General features: G+C 33.2%; 2 protein-coding genes across 3 annotated transcripts in view; one reads left to right on the plus strand and one right to left on the minus strand.

Annotated features, from left to right (window-relative positions):
- LOC127712830 (uncharacterized) overlaps nt 1-21194 on the plus strand; it is a 270720-nt gene that overhangs the window by 135043 nt on the left and 114483 nt on the right. The gene's annotated exons all lie outside the window — the stretch shown is intronic.
- Nucleotides 1061-21194, minus strand: part of LOC127711278 (toll-like receptor 6) — a 230850-nt gene continuing 210716 nt past the window's right edge. Inside the window, exons 1-2 of one of the 2 annotated variants that reach the window (XM_052217270.1) lie at nt 5688-5731; nt 1061-3673 (exon numbers count right to left, since the gene is read on the minus strand). In XM_052217270.1, the coding sequence (XP_052073230.1) occupies nt 1560-2813 (1254 nt within the window). In that variant the 5' untranslated portion in view covers nt 2814-3673; nt 5688-5731 and the 3' untranslated portion in view covers nt 1061-1559. Of the gene's footprint in view, nt 3674-5687; nt 5732-21194 lie in introns of those variants that run through there. The other variant, XM_052217272.1, reaches the window with a different exon arrangement.

Genomic DNA, 21194 nt, shown 5'->3' on the forward strand with positions numbered 1-21194 from the left:
TTGTCTCGAGTTTAAGTAATTTGTAGTAATGAAATCCCTGACAAGATGATTTACAAGTGAGAGGTATAGCTAGCTATAAAACCAGGATTAATCCACCATTTTCTACATAAGGAAATGTATGAACCAAGTCAGGAATATGACCGTTGTTTTCCATTTGTTTGATGTGTTTGAGCATTTAATTTTGCCATTTGATAAAGGACTTTCCGTTTTGAATTTTTCTTGGAGTTCGGTATTTTTGTTATTTTACTTTTTACAAGTTATTATTAAAATTACGTCAAAGCAACAAACGCGACAATACAGAGACGAGCATAGCAACAAGTTGGGGAATATACACATGATAAAAAGGGTCAAAGGAATACACTACCGTATAAAAAAAGAAGATGAACAATAGCAAACGGAAAATCTTTGAGTAGAGTTTCAGCTTGCAACAACAAGATTTAGATATATAAGAAATGACAATTATTATTATTTCTATTACATATAATTCTGTTTGATAACATGGTATGTGACAAGTATCGTATAGAGAGTCGAAAATTCACAACTTTCAACCAAATTGAAGAACCAAAAAAGGCACGTTCTTTAATTGTAGTCAAGGAACTAGACAGAAAGATCTGTTGTAGAACAGTTCTAGAAGTCGAGATGAAACTATCGACATTTTACGTTTGTGTGAGTGTGTGCAGTTTAGGTTGCCAAAACATAGTAGGAACCTTCGAATGTTCAAAAGAAACCTTAAACTAATATGTGGTAATGATATAACTGTCAGGTTTTTTACTCTAAGAGGAGCAAATGACATTAAAGTGGATGAATATATGATTTCGTTCTTTTTAACTTCCGTTTAGTATTAGCCTCATTTCATCATCACATTGTTTGCTGCTTTGTCGAATTTGATGTATCAAAATGGTGGTTAGGCGCACAGGTCCGTCAGACAATGTTCATACTGTTATAATATTTATATACTTGTAGATTCCATTGTTGATTTTTCATATCAACTGAAGGTAGTGACTTATAATAAAATTGGAAGGACTATTGATCAACACTAAAAATGATAACAAAGTCACAGTCACAGTCGTAGCATTTAACTTGTAAGTTTATGCTTTAACTGATACATAATCACTGATGTAAATAAAAATAACATAATGTCAACTATTGAACCTAAGATGTATTTATCGAGATAAAGAAATGATAATGCATGAATTGATATAAATCCTCTAAATTAATAGATTAAAATGTATCTATCTACATGTGTCATCTGAAATTATATGTATAGACTATTAGCAATACTACGAATAAAAGACCTTTTGAATTCTGGTAAAAACTGACCAACTGATCTTTGATTTGTCCTATTGTTTCTTAATTCAAAAAAAAATCGCTGATCTCAAAAAATTTATCTATACAAAAATGTTCCTTCATAAAACGGTGTGTGTTCTGGCAGAAAACAGCACTTTCATTTTGTAAATGAAACAAAAGAACATCCTTGCGCGATTCACTCGCAAAGCTAAGAAGCGTACTGACACAATTAATTTGAAATAAGGTTTATTCAGGATTTTATATCGACAATTCTATGTTTGGTTTCGAAGTAATTTTGTTAAGTTCAACCAGAACTGTTCCTCGTCATATTCTTTTGTTGGAAATTTACTAAGTGATGCTGTATTAACAAAAGCACACAAACTTGATGATATATTTTCTTCAGACACATCCTCTACCATAAGACTTATTAATGCGTCAGATTCCATGTTAAGACATTTTTCCTGCGCTATTCTTGATTCAAACAGACACCAGTCGCTTTTTACCATATCATGAGATATAACGAGAATTATTCTCCTGCTTGCGGTCATTTTTTCAATTATGTTCTCGACATACACTTTTCCAACTTCAAAATCTCGATCTCTTATACATAAAGAAATTCCCGACTCGTTTTCTATTTTTTCTAAAAGCTTTTTGCGAATCCACTCTAATTCATTGTCACAGTATATTACGTATGCTTCAAATTTATAATCTGTTTCCTCATTTGAAATAAGAGAAAATCCTTTCTTTTTCACACGGTAAAGAAATAACCAATATCGTATATGCCATCGTAATCTGAAGATTAAACTGAAAATGATAACGAACACAATTCCTGATAATGATAGTGATGTGACAACCGCAGTGAATAGTTCCTTATCTGTATTGGAACATTCGAAATGTGTTGGTATTGCATCTTTGAGCATTTCACCGTCTTTTTCTGGAGGCGTTTTACAATGGTACAATTCTGGATAATTTTCGAAAATGATTTTTTCCGTTTGTATCCAGTTTTGAAACCATACATTAGAGCATGTACATGCAACGGGGTTGTTTCCTAATGACAAAATTGATAAATGTTTTAAAGCATTTCGAGGAAACAGTGTTTCGTTTATAGTTGATAAAGCATTTCCGGTCAATATTATCGATCGGACAGATGATTGGTTTCCGAATACTCTATGTCCATTCCAAGATGAGATTCTGTTGTTTTCAAATGAAACATATGATAAGTTAGGCAATTTGAAAAACAAATTCTCAGGTAGTGTAATCAGTTGACAGTTGTCAATAATAAGATGTGTTAGAGATCGTAATGACGATAACATTTTTTCTAAAACATGTATAGAGGGGAATTTGTTGCCACTTAAATCAAGATATTCTATTGTAGGGCTATATCTGAAAATTTCGGTCTTATTAAAATGGTACATTGTGTCATTTTGGAAAACAAAATGATTGTTAGTAAATTTTAACTGTTTCAAAGTAATGCTTTGAAATGCTCTGTCGTCTATTCTGTTAAATCGGAATCCTAGATTAGTCATGTATAGGAGTTCAAGCGACGGGAGTTTAAGAAAAGTGTAATTCAATAAACCTAAAATTGGATTCCCAGAAAGACGTAAAGACTTTAGATTCTCTAAACACCAGAACAGGTTATTTATATTAGTAATGGAGTTAGCCGCCAAATTAAGGCGAACAAGTTTCGGGAAATAGCAGCTTGTTTCATTTCCAAAAAAGTCTTTTTTTTATTTGTATACGATTATAATGGAGATTTAGTATTTCTAATTTTTGTAAAAATCCTGGTCGGATAATAGAGATTATGCCATATCCAATACGCAACTCTTTAAGCTGAACCAAATTTTCGCTTAGAAGTGTCATATTCAAATTTTCGAAATTGTTATCCAGTATTTCTAGCTTTTGAATGTTAAAGCGTGATAAAGCAATGTATAAATCAGTTGGTTCATTGCTCCATTTCATTCTATTAAGTTTAATTTGTTTAAAATCTAAACAATTAATTTGTGCTACTGCATCTGCTACAATAGACGGAGTCAATTTAGGATTCCTACTGAGATCCAATTTAAGGAGGAAGCGAAAATGACTGAAGGCATCAGTTGTGATATGTGTTATGCCGTTCCGTTTCAGAGAAACATACACAAGTTTCAATCCTTCTAAATTTCGAAACGTTGAAGCGTTAATTATTTCTAATCGATTTCCAGAAAAGTCAAGTTGTGTTATATAGCTCGGAAACACTGGGACGAACCGTAACAAGGTATCTTGACATGACGCAGATCCAATTTTCTTTAAACATATACAAGACGTGGGACAACTACTAGTTCGTGCAGCAAAAACATAGACTGGAAGCACAAGAAGAACAATAATTGAAACTGAACTTTTGAGCATATTCCTGGAAAAAAAACAGAAGAAAATTGTAGTTTTATGAGGAATTGATAAATCAATACCATAAGCAACCAAGTGAAAACGTTATATAAAAGTGCATTTTTAGGACAAGTGTAATCTAGAAAGTCCTTGTAAATGGCACGAGAAAAAATGTTTAAAGCTTTATTTCCACTGAAAAACAAGAACTCAGAGGTTAAGATAAGTAATATTGTTTGACAACAATTCTCCTACTTTAATCCGAAGGTAAAAGGGGCGTCGCAAACTGTTTGACTACCATGATACAAGTTAAAGACAAAAACAAGAATTGAAACTATCCAATAGCAAATCAATATGAAGATCAACGAAGTGTTGCACACTGTCGGACTGCCAAAAATCCTCGTTTAACATATCAAGATTCAATAAAGTAAACAATTTAACTCTTTTGTATTTTTTAAAAATCATCATAGAAATTGAGAATAACGTCCTTTTGAACAGTGGTTTTATCTTCTTGTTATAATTATGAAAAAATTGGAATGAAAAATTTAACTCTGTAGCTTACTTTATCTCTTGCTATATTCTAAATGTACAATACTATATTTTTATGTCGTCATCTACATATTGATACATGTACATATCATAGATTTTTTTTGGTATTAGATTGTATTATTTTTTGTTCAATATGTATGGCATTATAATTCTGCTACAAAATGTATATGGTTGTTTTTCCTAATTTTTCCTAATTGTTTTAAAGGGAAAAACTCGGGTTAATCTATCTTGGGGGGGATAACTTTTTTCCGACCAAGATGATTATCCTCTATGAATTATTATTATCGCTTAAAATAATGACGAATAGTTAGTGTTAGCGTGAATAGTTAAGACATCGGTAAAAGTCGATTTCACTGCGACATTTAAATTGTTATGTACGCTTATTGATTTGGTATCTTAGTATTGAAAACCCCGTCAAATATCATATCATCGTAAAGTGTTCTGCAATTAATTGTTGTGACGGAAACCTGTAGTTCAGTGGTTGTTAGTTCGTGTCTGTCATATTAGTTTTTCGTAAGTTGTTTTGTTATGATCTAGACCCCGAATTGTCTCAATTGAAGTGTTTCATATGTTTCATGTCGGGGCCTTTTATAGCCGACCATACGGTATGGGTTTTTCTCATTGTTGAAGGCCGACGGTTGCCTTTAATTGCTTTCATCCACTTCATTTGAACTTCGGTGGATAATTGTCTCATTGGCAATCATACCACATCTCCTTATTTTTTTTATTAATGTAATTATATGTAGTTTGAAAGTCAAAGGAGACAACTTTACACCTGATGCATAATGACGTAGAAGTTATCCATCGTACGCCAGTTCCCTCTCAACAACTAAAGTCTTTAGACTAACTGTTGTAATATAACACATGAAAAATTAAAAAAAAACATTTTTGGATATTAAAAATCTATTTGGAGGTTTTAGATAGATTGAGTGCTGTTGATGGTTGTTAGTTATGACTTTTCGAATCTCTACACTACACTTCCACACATTTTCATTAAAACAGAAGATTAATTATTCAACTAGATGGTCCTTTGACAAATTTGAGTGCAAATGTATTGCTGCTACTCATATGAAGCCTTCTTCTGTAATGAAATGAAATTGGTTAATATGGTAGGTTTGTTTTCTGTTTTTGAATGTTATAACATTTTGTTTAGCCAGGGCCTTTTATAGTTTAATATACAGTATGGGATTTGCTCCTTGTTGAGAACCATACAACTGTCCTATAATATATCATCGGCCTTTGGTCTCAAGTGAATAGTTGTAGCATTGAAATACACACCACATCTTCTTTATTTACATAACAATCGATCAACATTAATGGCGTTGTTAGTTTGTCATCGACTTATGAGTTTGAATATCCCTGCAATATCTCCCGCCTTCTTTTTTTCAAGAACCGAGAATAAAAAATTATAAAAAACTTACATAAATTCATGAAAGAAAACATGTGTCTCATCTAAACAATTTGAAATATAGCACTAGAAATTAATTTATACTTACAAATACTTAAGTCTTTCCTGGTCTAGCGTAAAGGTAATACAAATCTGAGTGTGGAAGTATTTAAACTGTTAGAATGTGTATTTTCCCATGATAAAAATAGCTATTATATATAATTAAACGTTCATATGTCACCTTCAACCCTTATCGTACTTCCCGTTTCACTGCATGAACGATATTAAAAAAGATATGGGCCTTTATTTGGAATTATATTGCGCATTTATTAAGGAAATATTAAAATCTTCAAAATGTATTTCATAAGCGTAGTTATTGTAACGGGAGTGGAGTTTCCACTGGCTTCGTTTTCCCATTGTCTACCCAATTTCTTGGATATTGGACAACTATAAAACCACGTAAATATAAACAAGATGTTTATTAAGAGACATACGTTATGGTTGAATATAAGTTACATAACAAGAATAATAAAATATACGGTGGTGGCTTGTCTACTTGTCAGTGTAAAGTTCCATATTTGCAAGCCAAACGGTATGAGCGTCTGCTCATTTCAAATCCTAAGTGTAGACTGCCCTGAACCCGGTAAATATCGTCATACTTATAGTTCCTAGGGACAACTAGCCCGGCCGGGCCGGATGTCAGGCATATGCAAGAGGCAGAAAGTCCCGACAAGAATTATTACATGGCCGGTCTCGGAAGAAAGAGTTACAGAACTATAAATAATACTAACATTAACCAATTTCCCCAAATAAATAGTAATATTAACAAGAAAACAAAGTGACCACCATTACACTCCCCCTCTCTTAAGACATAATGTGCCCACACATTAGTCCCCAGATCGGTTAGGTATACTTACCAAAATTCCAAATACAAACACATATAGTTATCAACAAATTAATCAATTTACTGTTAATTTCAATTAATAATTTAAAAAAATAGTTCAAGATATTCAACGGTCTTTAACTTAATGTTCAAAAGTCACAAATACATCACAAGGCATCATCACGGAGTAAGGAATCTAATTTTAAAGTTCAAGCGGAGCATCCAGGTACACATCTTGTCCAAGGTTCCAGAAAGGTAAATATGGTAAAAGTCGTCCAGTAGATTTTCCAAATCTGTTAAGTAGTCCAAGTAAGTGTTCCCCAACATTTAATTCAATGTGGTTTATTAACCTAATAAATAATTTTTTTAGGGGGGAAAGGGGGGGGGGGGGGTCGATCCGTCGAACAACAAGTTACATTTAACAACATAATGAAAATGACAGGGATATGATTTTGTGGACATTTGTACGCTCACGTAAGGCATCATGATGATTTAACGCGGTCAAACGGGTCAGAGAAAATGGCAAAAAAAACACAAAACGTATGTCTATAAGATGAAATATTGAGACAATAACAATGGAGAATTCCATAATTGAAACTATAGGTTAACATGTTTCAAGTTGAAAATTGATAAAAAGATGTGTGTAGTAGATTATTGAAAAAAAAGTCCGGGTTGGAGGGAAAATGGTGATTCTACCAGGGATCAAATTTACATGTAATCAATTCTTTCTTTTCTGCCAAAAAAAGCAGTAGTGAAAGGAAACACACATTGAAAGTATATATTCCTGAGTAGGTGTGAAACAGATTATTCTATTTAGGATCATATGCAAAGTCTAATAAGGGCTTGCTTGGTTGTAGATGTGTCATGTTGGTAATATATACAATTTTGCAAAATCTATCCAAAATTGATCCATAAAATGAAGTACATGTTCTATATATATACATACATTGTACAAGTTTAAGAGCTTTTCTGTATAACTACTGTGTGGAAGGATTTATTGCACATAATGAATAGTAGTAGGATGCGATCAGTTTTATACAAGTTAGGCGTTAGGTGTTCACAAATATGGTCTGGATCCCATAGATGGTCATGCCCCCCTTTCAACGGAAGTCCACACATGGATCCTCGTATGAATCAATCCAGACTCTATATTTTGTCGTATATACCGCACCTCAAAATGAGTCACTACTAGTTCTTATTTGGTGGTGCAGTGTCTACCTTACGTCACATGATTCACTCCAGGACGTGTTCCGTCCCCATATAGTCATGCAGTGCAACTTTTCTTCAGACGAATCACACAGGGACCTGATCTCATCCCATTCCACCATCCCGTTCATCAGATGAGTCACCCGGATATCCCAAAAAAGGATGAAATAGTGTCGACCCCTAAAGTGCCGACTATGAGAGTCATGTGTTGCTTAGACACTTTAGGGGTCGACACTATTCCATCCTGTTTTCGGGATGTCCGGGTGACTCTTCTGATGAAAGGGGTGGGGAATGGGATGAGATCAGGTATATACACAAGTTTCAATCCTTTCAGATTTCGAAACGTTGAAGTGTTTATATTTTACTAGCAGATTTCCAGAAAAGTCAAGTTGTGTTATATAGCTCGGAAACACGGGGATGAACCGTAACAAGGCACCTCGATATGACGCAGATCAACCTTTCTTCCAACATCTACATGACTTGGGACAACTACTGCTTCGTGCAACAAAAACATAGACTGGCAGCACAAAAAGTACAATAATTAAAAAAGAACTTTTAAGCATTTTCCTGAACAAAAAATAGACAGGAAGTGTAGTTTTAGGTTATTTCGTCAATCGACATCATAAATCAACAAGTGAAATCTTTATATGTCGTGCATTTTTAAGACAAGAGTAATTTAGGAATTCGAAGTCTGTGTAAATGGCACGAGATACAAAATGTTTGTTAGAAATCATCATAAAAATTAAAACGTAAAATGTTTTGTTATAATTTAGTCCGTTACTTTTCTCAATTGAATTGTTTCATATTTTTCATCGGACCTTTATAGCCGAATATACGGTATATTAACTATGTCAAAATAAAAAGATGTGATTAAATTGCCAAAGTAGACAACTTTCCACCTGAGGCATAATGACGTAGAAGTTAGCCACTATAGGTCATCGTACACCAGTTCCATTTCCACAACTAAAGTCTTAAGACTAACTCTTGTAATACAACACACGAAACCATACTACTGTCCTATAATATAGCGTCGGCCTTTGAACTCATGTGAATAATTGTTTCATTGATAAACACACCACATCTCCTCATTTTTATATAACGATCACTCAAGATTGATAGCGTTGTCAGTTTGTCATCGGGACCTTTATTTATTCTCTTTTTCAAGAACGGAGAATAACAAAATATAAACAAATGGTGTAAAATGTATGACAGACAACATGCTTCAAAGTAAACATATGCTTCATCTACAAAAAATAGAATATAGCACTAGAAATTACTTTATACTTACAGACACTTTCCTCTTCTAGCGTAAAGATTATGGAAACCTTAGTGTGGAAATATTTTAATCGTAAATGTGTATTGTCTCATGACAAAATAGGTATAACATATAATTGTACGTTCATATGTCACCACCCACCCTTACCGTACTTCAAAATTCACTTCATGAACAATTTTGAGACAGATATATGGGCCAATATTTGAAATTATACTGCTCATTTATTGAGGAAATATTTTAAAATTCGAATTGTATTTCATAAGCGTAGATAAACTTAATCTTTTAGATATGATATTATACAGATAAAGTCACAACCTTGAATGCGTTGATTTAATAAAGTAGAGAACATATTTATTTAAATTATAAGTATATTTTCACCAGGGATCAAGAACATAATTATTTAGGGAAGTTGAAATCGTAACTTTATAACTTAATATTGTATTTAATTGTCTTTGGTTCGACCTGTTGTTATATTTTCGCTTCTTGACTTTCGGCCCTGATTTTTTCTTTCCTTTTTTTTATATATGCTATTTGATTTACCCTATGTTTTTGTACTCTAGACGAGTCATATCTTACGTTGTGCTAGATCTGTAAAGTCGAATATATCATAGTGTCTGACACGTCACATTTTAATATCACCAAATCATTGATTTTTTACCTCTTTATTGTTTAAATAAACAATTTGATGTTTGTTGTATTTGATAAAAACAGAGAAACATGTCCCGTTTTGAAAAAAAAGGTTTAAAGCTATTATTTAACATCAAACAGTTGTGAAGCTTAATATTCCTTATGTCGTGACTACAATACCCTTCCCTTTTCACGAATGTGACCTACCGAATTAGACTATTTACCGAATTTGTAATTACATAAGCAACACGACGGGTGCCACATGTGGAGCAGGATCTGCTTACCCTTCCGGAGCACCTGAGATCACCCCCAGTTTTGTTGGGGTTCGTGTTGCCTAGTCTTTAGTTTTCTATGTGTCATCTGTACTATTATTTGTCTGTTTGTCTTTTTATTTTTGGCCATGGCGTTGTCAGTTTGTTTTCGATCTATGAGTTTGACTGTCCCTCTGGTATCTTTCGTCCCTCTTTTAATCCTAAAGGTATGTCTTTTCTAAAAATCATATTCTAACTTTATGAGAGCATTTCATTGTCTCCATCATCATAGGTACACCAACCATATATTTGATTTTTTCCTGTTTTTATCATATAGTTATTACGAAAGATAGAAATCGTCACTTTTTTAGTAAATTTAAATGACAACATCCACCTTGTAAAGCATTATAATCGTGAAAAGAAAAAAAGATTTGTGGTTTAATTCAACCTTTGATGTCTCTGTCAGCGCAAAACACCATTTAAATCTAACTTTGGGGAAAACATCAGATTTTTGTCATTTTCAGACATTTTCAGATATAAAGTGGATTGCTAAACAGTATGATCAAAAGTTGGACTGAGTACAATTTGAATAAATGATATGGGATAAAAAATATTTAACTGCGACATGTAAATTATAGTGTGTTTTTTGTTGCTTTGGACATCCAAATACTTTTACATGTTTTTTCGTCAACATTTTAAATATCATGTAATTCCAGATAGAACAATGCATTACGTATTCTAAGGATCTAAAAAGAAGCGAGGATAACAAGGTGGTAATCAAAAATCGTAATTCAAGGAAAAATTAGACTTTACCATGACCGACAGCAAAAGTTGAACAGTCAAGCAAGAGTTAAAGCAACAATTGGCAACAAGTTCAACATTGCCGATGAGAGAATTAAAGTATTTATAAGTAAAATAGGAAATTTTGTAGAAAACTGTAATTATTTATTATTATTATTGCGATAAAGCCAAATGTAACAGCACAAACACCAGTAAAACATTACCTTCGTTAAATCAAAGATACTAGTACATGTAGTAGTTTGCCAAATCTCATAAATTGATTATTGAATAAACCAAGGAAACAAACAAAAACTGAGGGAATCGCATGGACTCCAAGAGGAGCGAGACCAGGTTGGTTAACAGGGTAAGCGTCTCCTGCTAGGCATGGATCACCCGCCATGCGAGTCCACAATTAGTTAAAATTTCACAATAAGGAACAGGACACACTCGGTAAAATTATGGATCAAACGTTTATTCTGGCATCCTGGCATCTAAAAACCGCGAAAAAACAATTGCTAGTGAGTGCAGACACAGACGTATTGTTTCGGTCAAACAACTAGACGGTGACTGTAAAACTTATGTAGTGTCGATTTCAGTCGTTCTTCCTCAAAACTTGTATTTAACATTTATTATAGAAACCAGAAATATACACTTAATCAATGTAAGTTTGAGGTGATACATTAACAAGATTACAGTGACAGGATTTTTACTTTTGCCATTTTCCAAAGACCTGTATACTATTCAGAGTAGTGACGAGTGTTCAATGAGTTCCCTTTATAAGGAGGTTTCAAGATGTAAAATTACAGTGTTATGCATGAAAAGAATTCATTAGTGGTGTGAAAATTTGATTCGAAACCAAACTGTTCATTTAAAAGTAAGATGTAGCTAACGATCATTGAATGCCTTAGAAGAACTATATCAATTTGACATTTAGAAAGGGCTAAGGACGGGTGGGTAAAAAAATGTGCTTCGTTTCTATTGGCACTCAAAACATATGATAGAGGGAAAATATTAACACTGTCTAATGATAGCGTCATAAATCCATACCAAACAAAGTTTACGGTTGGTACAAATGTATATATGAATTGTTATGTCTGTCTATCTGTCCGTTTGGGCCTAAGTGACTTGAATGATATGAATGACATTTTCAATGATTGTAAAAGATATTTCAATAAAAGTTCTATATGAGTCTTTCGAATTCTTACTAGGAATGCCACTGCTTAACATGTAGAAGTCTTCGTTTAAATGTGACATTTCGTATACAGTGGGTAATACAAAATCATTATTAAACGGAGAAGTTCCTCCCTGGTGCTTAATGGGGCTCGTACTGTTCAGTCTTTATTTTTCTGTGTTGTGTTTCGTGGACTTGTTAATTTTTTGTCGTATTTCGTTCTTTATCAGAGTGTCGTAGGTTTTTATTCGACTTGTGGGTTTTTGGGGTCATTTGGTATCTTCAGCTTCTATTTTTAAATCTGTTTAACTTAGAGGATAACGTTTTCTTTCATTTGTATTAGTATCACTGGTGACTTGTTAACATCCCTTCTCTTCCTTGACAATTTGGTAAATGTTTTCAATAGTTAAACAGATAGGTTTATGATTTGCTAGAAATCTAATTAATCGCAACTTCTTAGAATGAATACAGTCAGGCCACAGAAATTACACTCACATAATGCAAGCTGTGCATGTACTGATTTTGTGTCATGGATGAATACCCCATATCCCTTGTTTTTCTATTCTATTAAACATATCATTAATTCTTTCAAGCACTTTGTATAAAATTCTGATCGAAGGACTTGACGACTGGTTGACCTCCAGTTATCAACTGGCATTCCTTGGGTTTTTTCGCTTAAAGTTGATTCCAAGACAATCATTACGTGATGAACATTTTGATGAGCAGGTAGTTGCACTTTTTCATGTTCTGGTTAATAGTGAGGTCATAATACCATATGTTCCCGTTACATCACAGTAATGGCCAGTGAATAAAGCTAGAGAAGATATACTACCTTTTCAAGTGTGTTTGATTGAAATTTGCTGTTAAGAAATTTATATATCATTAAAGGAATATACCTCTCTCATGAAAGACTCTGATTCCTTGTCTGAATTCGGCTATATCTTATGTCCTCTTTTGGTTTGATTAGCTTTTCAAAGTTTGTAGAAGATTTTGGATTTTCAAATTGTTCCGTTTATGTTATTTCATTCAGATACGCAATGATATTCAAATAAGGGTACACAGATGAATGAAACATTAAATAGTTCCTTAATATTTAGTAATAATATAGAATTCATATTTTGTAACTCCGTTTCAATACATTAAAAGATACACCGATATCGAAAGGTCAAAAGCAAAATGATATTCATGTTTTTCTTTATCAATTTTACAACAAATCGTGGAACATTGCATACCGGTCAAGATGGAAGAGCAATATTCAAAACGAAGTCTCCAGTAACAACTAAATATTGGGACATTTTAGTGTTTCAAATAACTGGAATAATATATATTGTCACACGTATTCACATGGTTCATAGGGACGGAAAATTAATTTCCCTATCCATCATTGCCTCTTTTTCTAGTAGCAGATTATGTTCCCGCCCTTCATCCCGGTCGAACTACCTTGCAGAACCTACTTCTTGTATTTATTGCTCATTTTTTCTCATCCGGAATATTCATCAAATAATTGCCACCAGTTGTTTAGCAAACACAAATCAATCGTAAAACTTAAAAGACAAAAACTTGTACTGACATTTTGGGTTCATAATAATATCCCCACTCCCACACTTGAAAATTAAAATCCAGGTATATATGTTATTTGCAGTTTTAGAATATAAACTTCATTTCCAAAACCCAAAACTACCTCGGTGGTCACCAAGCAGCGTCCTCGCATTGAGTGCGAGAGGTCTTGTGTTTGATCAACAGCCGAGTAAAAACAAAATTTACCGGATTCAAAAATGCTATTTGAATCTCGTTTTCATTTCGTTAAGTTTCGAAGACAAAGTACAAGGAAAAGACTGTAATGAACAATTTCAGTTAGAAAAGGCGCAAACATTTGAAAAACAATACAATTAAAACACAGCTTAAAGTAAAGGTTACTTAATATTGCTCACAGGCTGTCTTGTTCTGATTTTCTCTTAAAGAATTTCAAATCTTGTATCATCAGGTGTGCCAGAATGCCTAAGAAGGCATGATAAGCATATCATATTTTCTTGTAAGCATTTTGTATAAAACTGCTATTCATGAACATATGTCTTAACGATCTGTTGACCTCCAACAATGCTCTGACATTCTTCGGTTTTGAGATTGAAATTGACTCCATGGCAATCATCTATAAATGAATATTCAGATTCACAAGGTAATTATGTTGCGTTTCTTTATGGTTGATAGTAAGGTCATATTATCATATGTTCCTGGTTCACCACAGTAAAAGCCATTAAACATAGCTGAAAAGACAAGTCAGGGAGTGGCGGGGTTAAACGTGTATGTGAGCGCTCAACCCTCACCTAACCTAGGACAGTGGTGTAACAGCACAACATAAGAACAACTATAAAAATCAGTTGAAAAAGGCTTAATTCATCAGATCGATACAAAGAAAAACATCAAACAAAAACACAGACAGGACGTGGCAGGGTTTATATCCATCCCTCATCCCTAACAACAAAAAGACACTGAGTACAGATCTGAGAGTACTCGCAGTTACAGCTAGTTCAAAGCCAATAACAACTGATAAAAAACCCATGTATCTAACATCAATTAGTACACATCCAACATCCAATAGATTTAGTGTAAAGACGCCATTAATAGTCAGAGAGAAAAATGACCTTGTGCAATGCCAAAACATAGGTATCGACATAGGTTCGTGTTGCTAAGTCTTTAATTTTCTATGTTGTGTCATCTGTACTATTATTTGTCTGTTTGTCTTTTTATTTTTGGCCATGGCGTTGTCAGTTTGTTTTCGATCTATGAGTTTGACTGTTCCTCTGGTATCTTTCGTCCCTCCTCTATTGTAGTACCATGAAAGTACATATATATGTGTAATATTTAGTATTGTTTTAATTTACTGATAACAAAATCAATATTTATACGAAGCCTACGAATTGTATAATAGTTGCTTATAGTTCCGTTATATTGACAAAATTAGGTGAGCAACCCAAACAATCATAGTAGGTTAATAAGACCATAATTGGGATCCAGCAGCCAAAACTGTGCAAAGATACATCACAGACATACAACACAAATGACTAAAGAATAATCATTATCTGTACAAAAATCTAGTTAATCTATATTGAATGTCTATGCTACATTTGATATACTTCATAAGCGTAATCTCATGAGTTAATATTTTCTCCCAGTCATTCGATTTTGTTGGTAATACCTTCGAATTCTGAACGTCTGTAATCTCGATTTGTACCTACAATCAATTGGGATTGACGATCAAGACTGCAATCAATTGGTGTATCTCATTTTTAAAAAAGGACTGGAATATGGTCTATTGTACTTACGAGTAGCAGCAGCTTATGATTTGCTTAGTATGAAGATATATATATATAACATATAATTTCTACCAATACAAAATGTGTCTTCAAACGTGAAACATCTTCATTGCCAAAAGCTACGATTAAGACAAAAATTTTAAATAGATTTTTTTGTTTCAAACATTTATAACAGCGGAAATTTTTAGAAAAAAACAATTTGGCTTTTAGCAGTTAGTTTTGATCAACTTTGTCAAAATATGCTCAAATACTTCGCTGATGTATTATTTGCTTGAAAATCAATCATGCAACCTCATCTGTATCCATATTCATGCAACCTTCAATATGATCCTTGGCCAGAGGTGGTTTACGCGTGTGCTAAGCATGTTCAGTTATTGAAAAGAAAAGAATGTCATCAGGAAAAATGAATTAAAGGAGTCATCGGAAAGAACCATTTCGTTGAATGATTCGGCACACAACAAAATCATTCTTATACAGGTAAAACGATTATTTGCAGACTTTTTTTTAAGAAAATAGTGACATAAAATCAAACAGAATTAGAAATATCTTTATTATTCGATTGCACGTGCTTGTCTCTGTATCTTTTTTGCTTCACATCACGGCGCGAAGCTTTTAGTTTCGTACTATATTCACGCCATCTTGAAATTATAACGTAACACATATCGGTTCTAATTGGTTGCCTGATGATGTGTGAAAGATTCTATTGGCTAGAAAGAGATATATAATTGTGACATGATCTGGACATGAGAAGTTATTAAATACAGACAAAATAACAATATGTGTATTCAAGATCCGATCCGATACCCGATCAATGAATGATTTTGACTTTACCGATTTAACTTGCTTATGCAACGTCGAGTCAACTTAAGATTGATAAATAGGAGGAAGGGTAAAGACGAACAAGTTTCTAAGTGATTATCTGACTATATATGCATATACAGCAATACTTAAAAAATATTACTGCCAATGATCTTCACAAATTTTGTCAGAATGCATGTATTCCATATTATAAAACCAAATGATACCCCGAATTAGGCATTTGAATTGTCGTGAGAATGATCTGGAATATTTAGGAAGCATGTGAAATGTAAAATAACACAAATACCGAACTCCAAGGAAAATTCAAAACTAACAACAAGTTAGTAAAATCTGGGACTATTAAACGTCAATATATTATCAGGTAAAAAAGCTGTGTAGGAAAACATGCATGAAATACATCCATATGAAAATAAATATTGCGTAAAAAATAAATGTCAAAAGTCCCATAACTTTGGAACGATTTATCATAAAATTTACAATTCCAAAGAAAGTCTAGATTCACCAATACCAAAAATAGGTGTAAAATATGTTACATTGGTCCAAGCATACCAAATAGCATGACATGTAGAGTATTACCTTTCATCAATCTGAAATTTCCTATAATTGCTGAATGACAAATCATAGATTTTTAAAATCAAATGGTATCTCTGGAATGACGCCACCAAAGCATTTAACAATCATGAGGAAGCTTCTTTCTATCAATCATGGTGGTCTGTTTAAGCTTTGTGGGAATTAGTTAAGAAAATTTGAGTTATTGTGGAAAGATCAAACTAAAGGTCCCATTTAAGACAGGCTAATGATACCACACTAACGAGTTTCTGCCAAAAAGGGATAAATAACACCTTTCCCATGTTTAAACAATCACATAAACCAACCCTTAATACTTAAAGATATGTTAACAGCGAAGCACTCCAAAGCTTTTTAGAAAGCTAAAACTTGTTTATATTCATATCGGGTCATATGACCATCGTCATTCTTTGGAGGTCATCTCGATGGTTAACTTATGATGTCTCAAATACACACGACATGTTGATACACAATAGCGATTTTCATGCATTGTTAAGTGTTTCCATTTTACGTATTGTTATTTGGATATACGTTTTTGTATAATATGAATTAAATAGGAAAATTTTAATTCAATCGGTGAACATGAATTTTACAACTCACGCCCCTTCAAGCATGTCTTGGCATGCTGAATTCTTTTCATTCTGTCTTTCTTTTTTCTTTTTCTAATTAATCAGTGTGGTTGTAATAAATACACTGACACCAATAATTTTCATAACTTTATTATAGTGTATTGTGAACCTATGATATCAAATCAAAATTTATCACAAACAAAAATGCTTCACCGTCCATATTCCATTAGATCCACATGCAGTCATGATCCCTACCTCTTTTACTATGAAAGAACTTTCTTTCGTGAGTATCAATTTTCGTGGTTTGAGCAAAAGTTGCATGTTCGTGGGTTCTTTAATTCGTGGATTTAAGTATTTTGAAAGAAAAAAAAATTGGGGAAGAATGTGAAGACATCTGAAACGAAAACTCGTGAAAAAAATCATATGTTGTTTTAATAATAATTTCTGGGACATTGCAAAATAAGTAGTTCATTTTCACCTACATGTTCGTCTTTCATTACTGACAACATTCATCAAATTTTTAATAAGATAATTGCTTTCTGAAATTAGCCGATTCATCTATTCTTACACATTTACAAATGTTCTTGATTGAAAGAAATTGCAACGTAAACATTTCAATTGTTGCACACGTGTAATCAAATGTGATGACACTAATAAACCCCAGACTGTTTGATCAACAGATTAACGGTCACCAAAGATGTTAATTGGGCCATAAACATGTCACGTAAAGAAAAAGGTTACATGAAAAAAAACTACAAATGTACTTTGAATTGCAGAATCAATTCTTATGAAATAAAAAATAGCTAGCTCTTAATGAAATTATTTATTTTTCGTATGAGAATTATGAGGATATAAAATGAACACTTCATCATCGAATATCATCACCTTAAGTCTGACTTTCATCGATCAAAACTAATTTCTCGTGAGAATTAAAAGGTTAAAAGTCGTACAGTTAAGGTTTTTTTTTAAATTAAATGGACAGAATCATGTCTGAAGTTGAATCTTTAGTTCATAGTGGGTTTGCTGATATTCGATGTAGTCAAACCTACGATAATGGGGATCTTTACATGTCCTGATTTGGACAACAGTTCTTATATTTCGTTGCACACTTAAATTCGTTGATTGAGCCATCCACGAAAACCACGAAAATTGGTACTCCACGAATAAAAGATCTTTCACAGTATATGAATTGGTAATGTGTCCGTCTAATCCATGATAATTCCAGTTCCTGCCATAAGAGTTATCCTTCCTGATTCTCCCCAGTTGAGAAGAAACGTCTTATATTGTGAGCAGCTTAAAATGTCAGGTGCATCAAACTCAAAATCTTCAATTTCCTTAAAACCGTTTCGAAGTATACGTAAGAATATTACTGTTACAGTATTAGAATTTCCACCGATACATATTTCAACGTCATAAACGTCATGATTGCAGCAGAAAGCACAAATGCATCTGAGCATCCTTTAATGTGGAATTTAATAGATCTGTTGTTGGCAAGAAATATCTGATGGTAAAATAGTTGGTAAAATTTGGACTCTCCGCAGTAGTTTATCCACTGTTCTCAGATCAGTTCAAATCCACATTGTATCCAAAAGATTACCCGCAGTTACAATATAACATCAAATCTTTCTTGCATTATTTAAGTCCACATGCAACATTCGATCTGATGAGTTAATCTCTTTTCAACTGATTTTTATAGTTTTTCTTATGTTGTGCTGCAACACCGCTGTCCTATGTTTAGGAGGGGGTTGAGCTCTCAAAGATATGTTTAACCCGCCACATTCTTTATGTGTCTGTCCCGAGTCAGGAGCCAATAGTTCAGTGATTGTAGTTGGTTCATATCTGTGGTCGAATTTCCAGTTTTAGATATGTTGGTAGTGAAACATGTTTTGGTGTACGCATTTTCTGATTTAGTTTGCAGAATGCCATAGATGGCAAAAACCATGTGAATATGTAATGATACAACGCACTGACGATGTTCCTGACTTGGATGAGGCAAACAATGTGTGCTATTATGTTTACTTTTTTATTACTGTATTGTTTCAAATATGAAAAAAAATAAATAAAGGACAACCATTGATGTGGTTACAGGCTTGTGGCCTGACCACCTTTGGCCGCATTTAACAATGGTGTTTTAGTTCTCATAATTTCGTTTTCAATTCAGTCAGAGTGGAGGAAAAGGTATATGAAAAAGCAAATAAAAATGGTGTAACAGACAATCAAAACATATATCCAGTCAAGTGAATATTACTAAATTGTGTTGTATCAAAGAATGTTTACAGGCTGTGCTAGTCTAATATTGTATCAAGGAACTTCGAGATCTGTATCATTCGATGTACTGGAATTCTACACAAGATATGATATGCACATCGCTTTCTCTTGTAAGCATTTCGTATAAAACCACATTTTTTATGCGCCAGTCCCAAGCCAGGAGCCTGTAGTTCAGTGGTAGTCGTTAGTTCATGTCTGTCGTATTTGTTTTTCGTTGTTTTGTTATAAATTACGCCGTTAGCATGGCTAATTTTCTCAATTAAATTGTTTCATATTTTTCATGTCGTGGCCTTTTATAGCGGACTGTACAGTATGGGTTTTTTCATTGTTGAAGGCTGTTCGGTTGCCTATAATAACTTACATCCGCTTCATTTGAACTTTTGTTGAATAGATGTGTGATTGGCATTCATACCACATCTCCTTAAATATATATAAACAAGTCTAAATTGAAAACAATATATATATTTGGAAGGCCATATAATTTACCTCAATTTGCGATTGACTCTTGAATTTTGAAGAGTCGAAATAGGATGAACGGATCATATAAACCCGAAGGCAAATATAATACAAGCCCAAACGAAAATATATAAAAAAGTCTTAATTGAAAACAACGTTCAAACCTATGATTGCGTTGGATAAAAACCGCAATTTTTATACGTGTGCATGCAAAACAAATTTCTTGGTAGAGGGGTCTAAATACAGCACAAACAACATTTTCCAAAAGACCAAAAAGTGAAAAAGTATATTTTAATAAAACGGATTTGACTAGCAGGTCGAACAACGGATGTTCTTAAACCCTGCTGATTGCCATGGCGATTGCCAAATAAACGGATCACAGATGTAACAAAATGGATCTTAATTCTATTATAATACCAAATAGAAAACAAAAAACTAGCGGAAAAGATGGTATACCGCAAACATGAGGTGCAAAAATTTGTACACCATATCCGGATTTCGACAATTAATGTCTCTTCAGTGATGTTAGGAATCGAAACGGTATTTGGAAGGCCATATAATTGACCTCAATTTGGGATTGACTCTTGAATTTTGAAGAGTCGAAATAGAATGAACGGATCATATAAACCCGAAGGCAAATATAATACAAGTAATTTTGTTAAGTTCAACCAGAACTGTCCCTCGTCATATTCTTTTGTTGGAAATTTACTAAAGGATGCTGAATTAACAAAAGCATGCAAACTTGAAGACATATTTTCTTCGGAAACATCCACTACCATAAGACTTTTTAACGAAACATTATTTCCAAACTCCGCTTTCGTTAATAATTGAAACAAAAAGAATCGTATTTTAATTTGTTGTTTAACTCGTAGCTAATGCCCCTTTGAAGATATTGTGCTTTTATGATTTGATTCGATATGGATGTAGCTTTATCGGTTCAGCATCACTTACCACATCATGATACATACAGTAGGTGTTTAACTAGGCGTGTCAGGAAATATATCAATACAATTAAACTTATGAATATATTTCTGTAAATCTTACTGTTGTGGATATGACATATGTCACAAGTAACTTACCAAATCAGACAAAATATCAGGAATCAATATCTTGTCTCTGCAGTTGTACAAACAGACTTAAAATGTACAACTTTGTTAAATTTGATATTAATTTTCTCTTTCATGATATGTCTTGATCATATTTCTATTGCACAGCAACAACATTAATCCAGTGACCCTTTCCAATGGTGTTTGGTCCATAGTACTTTTGCAGTTGATTACTAGGTATTTGGTTGTTCAAAAATATTTCTTTTGACAAGCTTATCGTGCCAAATTTTCATGTCACCTTGTGTTTTACTTGAATCATTTTTTGCAATTTCACAGGCTTTAAAAAGTTAATTCTTAAATTCAGAAACATAATTTAACAAACT

This window comes from Mytilus californianus, unplaced genomic scaffold (assembly GCF_021869535.1).
Source record: "Mytilus californianus isolate M0D057914Y unplaced genomic scaffold, xbMytCali1.0.p SCAF_8, whole genome shotgun sequence".
Classification (NCBI taxonomy): domain Eukaryota; kingdom Metazoa; phylum Mollusca; class Bivalvia; order Mytilida; family Mytilidae; genus Mytilus; species Mytilus californianus.